Genomic DNA, 6,967 nt, shown 5'->3' on the forward strand with positions numbered 1-6,967 from the left:
ACCAAAAAAATAAATACAAATGAATAAAAAACACCTTAAAAATTATATTTTGAGCTATTAAACTTGGTTATATTTTAATTTGTGACTTAATTTTGTGTGAAACATAAGCTAAGCATCTACAAATTAAATGTTAAATATTTCTAAAACTACCAATAAATATTAAAAAAAAATGTTGCTAGTTTATAATTAAAATGAACTAAAACTCCCAGGTGGACAGCCACTTGAGGTTGTGCATCGTGGAGTTGGGCTCGTTGGCCAGCGGACCGCTCATGCCATAAGCCAAGGGCGAGAATTGGGCAAAGCTATAGACCAGAATGGACAGAACCACGCCCAGGATCACATGCTGGATCCATTTGGGGAAGACGCGCATCAGGTAGTTGAACATGACACCTACAAAAGGATACATTACATCCCAAAACTAAAGGATAACCAGGGAGACTTACCCGTGAGCAGGGAATTAAAGATCAAAGCCGGAAAATAGTGATGGAAGTAGAGCACTCGTCCCATGGCCCAGAAGGGCAGGTAGTGAAGCACCCAGCCCACAAACAGCCAGGCGCCTGCCTGCAAGGACATGGCAGGCGAGGGGGTATTAACACTACTTTCCAGCTGCAGCTCCTGCTCCTGCCCCTGCTCCTGCTTGATCCTCTGCTCCAGCGAGGGACAGCAGCTGCAGAGATCCGCTGTCGATGGCTCACTGTCCTCGGCTTGGGCCACAGCCTGGCCATCGCCCTGTGAGTGCTGCAGCTCATACAGCAGGATCTCGGCCTGGTATTGAGTCAGTCCAGCTTCCCGCTGCTTCAAGACGGCATTGTACAGGAAGACGGCCACAAAGAGGGCCAGGAAGACCAGGTTGCTCCACCAGATGACCGGATTGCCCAGCAAGTAGATGCGATAAATGTTGCCCGAAAAGAACTGGCCCTAAGGGGGATTTTTTAAATGGAGTTTAAAATAATTAGGAAAATATTAAAAAATTATTTTGAATATTTAAAATATTATTTAAAATATTTAAAGTGTTTAAAATATTAAAAATATTATTTAAGGTATTTAAAATATTTAAAATGTTTCAAATATTATTTAAAATATTTAAAATGCTTAAAAGATTATTTAAAATATTATTTAATATATTTAAAATATTAAAAATATTATATAAAAAATATGTAGAATATTATTTAAAGTATTTAAAATGTTTAAAGTATTATTTAAAATATTTAAAATATTATTTAAAGTATTTAAAATATTATTNAAAATGTTTAAAATATTATTTAAATTATTTAAAATGCTTAAAATATTATTTAAAATAATTAAAGTATTTTTTAAAATTTTTTAAATATTTAAAATATTAAAAATATTATATTTTAACTAATATTTAAAATATTATTTAAAGTATTTAAAATGTTTAAAATATTATTTAAAATATTAAAAATATTATTTAAAATATTCAAAATATTAGAATTATTTTTTAAAATATTTAAAACATTATTTAAACTATTTAATGTATTATTTTTTAAAGATTTTACCCTGTAATTAATGGGCCACTGCCAGGGTCGGCTGGTCACCTCCCCCTCCTTGGGCTTCAGTCCTGCGTTGCCCTGCAGCATGACGGCATGTGATTCCAGGAAGCGAGCAAAGAAGCCAGGAGCATAAATGCTGAAACTGACACTGGGCACTGTCCAAAAAATTAAAAAAAAAAAATTTTAATTACTTATAATTATTTATAGACAATAAAAATCTATTTTTCACTCACACAACTTGTGCTCATTGTCTTCGACATTCCACTGGCCATTTTTGTCGCGCACATTGAGGTTGCAGGACACCTCCTGCTGCTCGAATCCCCACTTGGGCAGCTGCTTCCCACTGGAGGTGAGGACGCAATTCTGCAAGAGATGGACCAAGCGTAGGCGGGAGGTAACCGTGTGCACCGTCTCGTTGGCCTTGCCGCCCACAATCATCACGCGCCACACATCGTTGGCATCGCCGGCGCCATTCTGAGGAAAACATAGATATTTTCGATATTTTTAACGATTAAAATCGATTGTTTTCCTCTCTTTCAAACTCACCTCGCCGTATCCCGTGACCTGTAGATGCTTTTTGGTCATCGGAGCCGGTTCACCATGGGAATGCAGATTCCTTTTGGTCGCCACATGCTCCAGCCGGACGAGATCCCCATGCCGGAGCAACTGCAGCTTGTCCTTGGCCACTCGCTGCTTGTTGTGCGGCTTGATGAGCCACTTATTGTTCTCATCCTTGTGGGTGTAGGTGGTGATCTAAAAAGCAACCAAACCAACTCCTTTTACCAATTTCCACTACCTCAAAATGGTTTACCTACCTGCTGCTGCCTGGCGCCCGATCCCTTGGGATACAGATGATGATGGGAATGCAGATAACCGCCGCCCGTCTTGTGGTTCTTAATGGTCACCACAGAGCCATAGGCCACGTCCCTGGGCATGCTGGCATTGTACAGGGAGTTGCCAATAAGGCGGGACTGAAAGGCGGAGCTATAGAAGCCATCGCCATTGCCGCTCCTGTTCAGGACACTCAGGTGGATGTAGAAGAAGAGCGTGTACAGGAGAATGGGCCACACAATGAGGGCAATGGCCCGGCAGGCCACCTGCTTTACAGTCTCCAGAATGGGCTGACCCAGGTCGCCCAGTATGAGCCAAAGCTCGGTGGCCGTGTGCAGGCCCACCAAAAGGACCACAAACAGACCCACAAACTTCACGCTGATCGTGCAGGAGAGCATGGTGCCGGTGAGGAAGAGCCAGAACCACCAGCGCAGGGAGTAGGAGCCGCCAGCGGAAGTGCAACGCGAAATTTTCACCATGCCCCAGACGGAGGCCATCATGAAGAAGAGCAGGATGGGATCCAGGAGGATGTACTGGTTGAGGGTAAGGAGGCCCACATCTGCAGGGGGGAGAAAGGGGAGTCAAATTAGTTGGAAAATATATTTAAAATTATTTATAAATATTTAAATATAGTTTAAAAACCCACCAAATATCAAATAGGCTGCCGAGAGCAGGGCTGCCTCGTGGGAGCGCGTTAGATCGTAGACAGTGTCGAAGCCCATGGGCATTATCAGGGCCCCTAGGGTGGTGCAAAACTGCGGGGATTTTATTTAAATAAATTATTCATGTAGTTAGAATGGTATATAAATTATTATATATTTTAAATATATTAAATATATTGTTTATTTTAAATATATTCTCTTAAAACTCACATATCGCATGCCCTGGTAGCGAGTCTCATTGTACTTATCGCCTGGTTTTTCAAAGGGAAACGTTCCATTATAACCCGTCAAATAGCCAGAGAGTCCAATAAGCATCTTAAAAAAAAAATATGGGAATAATTTAAAATTTTAACAAATATTATATATTATATCTATATAAATATACACAAAAATAAAACTAAATTTCACTTGAAATAAAATTAATTGCAAGAAAAATGAGCCCTTTAAAATCTCTAAAATCTATACTATAATTTAAAAATATTGAATTATTTTTTATTAATTAAAAAATACATTTTTAAGCCTTGCCAAACTATTTAAAATATATTTACAAATATATTTAAGGCAATTTAAGGCTTGTACTTAAAAATAAAGCTTAAAGAACAGTTTTATGTTTAATAACAAGCTTTTAAAGGTCTAAAATATATTTGTGAATATTTTTTAAATATTTTGGAAAGGTATAAAATTGTGTTTTCATCTATATATTAAATATATTAAAAATAAAACAACGTTTAATGTAATATTTTTAATAACAAGCTTTTAAGGGTATAAAATATATTTTTAAATATATTTAAAATATTTGGCAAGGCATAAACAGTATTAAAAATAGTTTTTTTTAATTAATAAACATTATTTTAAAATTTTAAAGTAAGAATGTAAAGTAATTCAAAGTAAATTTATAACAAGCTTCTAATTTACTTTTAAATATTTTCAATAAATTGTCTAAAATATATTTAAAATATTTGGCAACACATAAAAAGTATTACAATTTTGTTTTTTAATTATTAAAAAATAGTTTAATATTTTAAAGTAAATATTTTTTATTTAAAAATAAACAAAAGGTCAAAATAGATGAATAAATTAAGACTTTATCTCATATTAATACTCTTTACCATATTTTTTAAAGTAAAATGCTGTTAAAAATATTTTTTTAAATTAATAATCTATTAGGTAGCAACATATAGTGTTAAAGAATTAAAAGCCTTTAATTTTTTCAAGTCAGAATATTAATTTTAAAATACAATTCCAAGCTCTTACCTTGCCCAGCGGCGGATGCACATCGAAGAAGAAGGTTCTGTTGATGTACCAACTGCCCATCTTGCCAAAGTGCGTCTCATCCCAGCTGAAGTACACATACATTTGAGTTAATTAATATTTTATTAAACTAATTAATTAATTAAAACTAAATACCATATGTGATCCGGTTCGGTAACCTTGTAGAAACGCGTGGCGAAGGTGATCAGGAAGACGGTGGCCAGTAGAAGCCACCAGTTCCTAACGAAAGAAAGAAAGAAAATTCCCGGAATTGCACTTGAAGTCTTTTGTTTTGATATTGTCCAACTTACCAGTTGGCCTCGTTGTTGTTGCTTTTGGCCTTTTGCTCGGAAACTGCCGGAGTTTTGGCCAGATCCTTGGCCGATCCCCGACGCGGACACTTGGGCGCCTTGACCACGCTGGCGGCCATAGTTTATTTATTTATTTATTTATGTATTTACTTATTTATTTATTTGGAAATGGGGCATTGCACACGTCAACAACAGAGAGCTGGGTGAGAATGCGCTTTCTCTTTCGCCACTCCGATCGCTTCGTTCCTTCTTACCAACTAAAACTTGGGTTCGGCCAAAAAACCGGTCTGCGAACGACTTGGCTTTAACTGTGCTTTGCTTTGGGCCAAGACGCTATCGAGCTATCGGTGTATCGATAAATCTGGACAAAAGTTGGGTCATCATATATACAAATCAGCCCGAAAATATGCAATATATATTGTATTTTGGGGAAAATAATTTAAGCAGAAAATCTAAAATATTCTTAAGAACATAAATTACTTAAATAAAAATTTAATAATAATATATAAAATAATATATATGTAATATATAATAATATATAATATATTAGAAATAGTAATACATTAATTTATTGCCAGGAATTTAATTAAGACGAAATATTAAGGCATATTTTGTAAGTTAAATATAAAAATTATATATTAATTTTATTTTTTTTATGTTTTGTTGCTATTAATAATATTAAAATATATATTTGGGTGTATCTAAATATACATAAAATATTTCAACTACAAATAGAACATTTTTTATATTTTATTTATAATTATTAAACTATAATTTAATATTTTACAGAAAAGAAATCTAAATATTTATATGATATTTACTTAATTATTCAATTTTATGAATTATTCAAACAATGCTAATAATATATATTTAATTGTTTAATTTTAATAACAATAAAAACTATGATTACATTAAGAAATAATTGTTAAAAAATGCTTTTAAAAATATTATTTTAAGTCCCTAAAGAAAATAAACTTCAGAAATAAATAACATTCATCCTTAGATGTATTTATATTATTTTATTTATAAACTTTTATAATATTCTTACTTAATAAAAAATATATTTTAATTTTTTTAAGAACTTCTAAGATTTCCGCAAGCCAAGTTTTATGCTTATTATTTCTCTTATTTTTTCTTGCCACATTAAGAATTCGTTTTTGGCTGCTACGGGTTTTCGGCCTTAACCGGTTTCTAGGCCGAAAATTAATGGCCAATTTGGTAAGCACTACGTGGTGCATTTGTCTCTCAATTCGTTCTGTGCTCTGTGCATTTATTTCGGAAAATTGCCCCGGCCGCAGAGTTCTTAGCCGCATTTAACACCCGCAAATGGCCAGCGATTGGGGGCTATTTTGGCCAAGAAGTGCCTAGGCCTCTTAGCCGCGTTACCTGTTGGTTCTTGGCTTACCTGTTTGCTTGGCCAGAGCTATTGGCCGTTGGCCAACTGGCTTTGTCCCCCCATTTGCCTGCCGCTTTTCTATGTTTTCCACTGGGAGAATTAATATAAAAATTGGTTTTTAAGTTTAGGATTTTTATTTATTTATTTTAGTTCTGCTGAAATACTTACCTGTAATTTTTAAATAATTTTTTAAACTTTAAAAAATTCATAACTCAGCCAAAAATGCATGAAATTCAATTTGGAAAGCAGTTCTGAGTTAGTTTTTAGTAGGTTAACAAATTTGCATAATAAATTAAAAAATTTAAAAAATCAAAATTTTAGTCGATTTTTGTAAATTTTAATGATGGTACCCCTTATCAATTTTTGCAAAAATCAAAAAAAAAATTTTTTTTCTCCGGAATGTCTAGTTCGATTCGGCTGTTGATGCTGATCAAGAATATATATACTTTATAGGGTGGGAAATGACTTCTTCACTGCTTTTCAAGCTGCTGACTGAAATTATAGAGTATAAAAATACTATTAAAAAAAGCTTTAAAATTATTTAAAAATTAGAAATTAATAAGAATTAATCTTTTCCTATTTCCCTGTATTATAATTTGTTTTTAATAAAAAGAATAACCCATTTTCTCACTGTGTAAACGTGGGCAAGAACAACAGCAACGGCAAAACAGCGATGCGGATGACGATAAAGCGTCAGGCTTGGCTTGGCTCAGAAAATCGCTCTCTTGGTCCGCCCCGTCTCGGGGTCTTGGCTCTTCCCGGCGACCAATACTCTGGGCTCTGGGCCAAGTCCAAGACCAAGTCCAAGATATCCAGAAATCGAGGGGCAGTGCCGGCATTAATCGCTTTGATCTTGGCGCACAAGAGTTAATTGCACGCTTGCTGCACAGTTGCTTTTTGCCGCCGCCAGTGCTTGCTCTTCTTTGCTTTTGTTGTTGCTTTTTTAGTTCTTTTTTTTTTGTTGCTTTTTGTTCTTGTTGCAAGTTGCAGGTTGTTGTAGTTGTG

At 34.6% G+C, this 6,967-nt stretch overlaps 1 protein-coding gene across 1 annotated transcript; it reads right to left on the reverse strand.

Annotated features, from left to right (window-relative positions):
• Positions 1-43: 43 nt before the first annotated feature.
• Positions 44-4,810, reverse strand: tw (Protein O-mannosyl-transferase 2). Its single transcript, XM_017168660.3, has 11 exons — positions 4,567-4,810; positions 4,412-4,495; positions 4,259-4,343; positions 3,215-3,319; positions 2,989-3,097; positions 2,327-2,901; positions 2,058-2,264; positions 1,745-1,985; positions 1,518-1,666; positions 444-918; positions 44-390 (listed from the first exon to the last, which is right to left on the reverse strand). Exons 1-11 carry the CDS (start codon positions 4,683-4,685, stop codon positions 197-199), a joined length of 2,343 nt encoding a protein of 780 aa, XP_017024149.1. The 5' UTR covers positions 4,686-4,810; the 3' UTR covers positions 44-196.
• Positions 4,811-6,967: the final 2,157 nt, after the last annotated feature.

This window comes from Drosophila kikkawai, chromosome X, assembly GCF_030179895.1.
Source record: "Drosophila kikkawai strain 14028-0561.14 chromosome X, DkikHiC1v2, whole genome shotgun sequence".
NCBI classification, from domain to species: Eukaryota; Metazoa; Arthropoda; class Insecta; order Diptera; family Drosophilidae; genus Drosophila; species Drosophila kikkawai.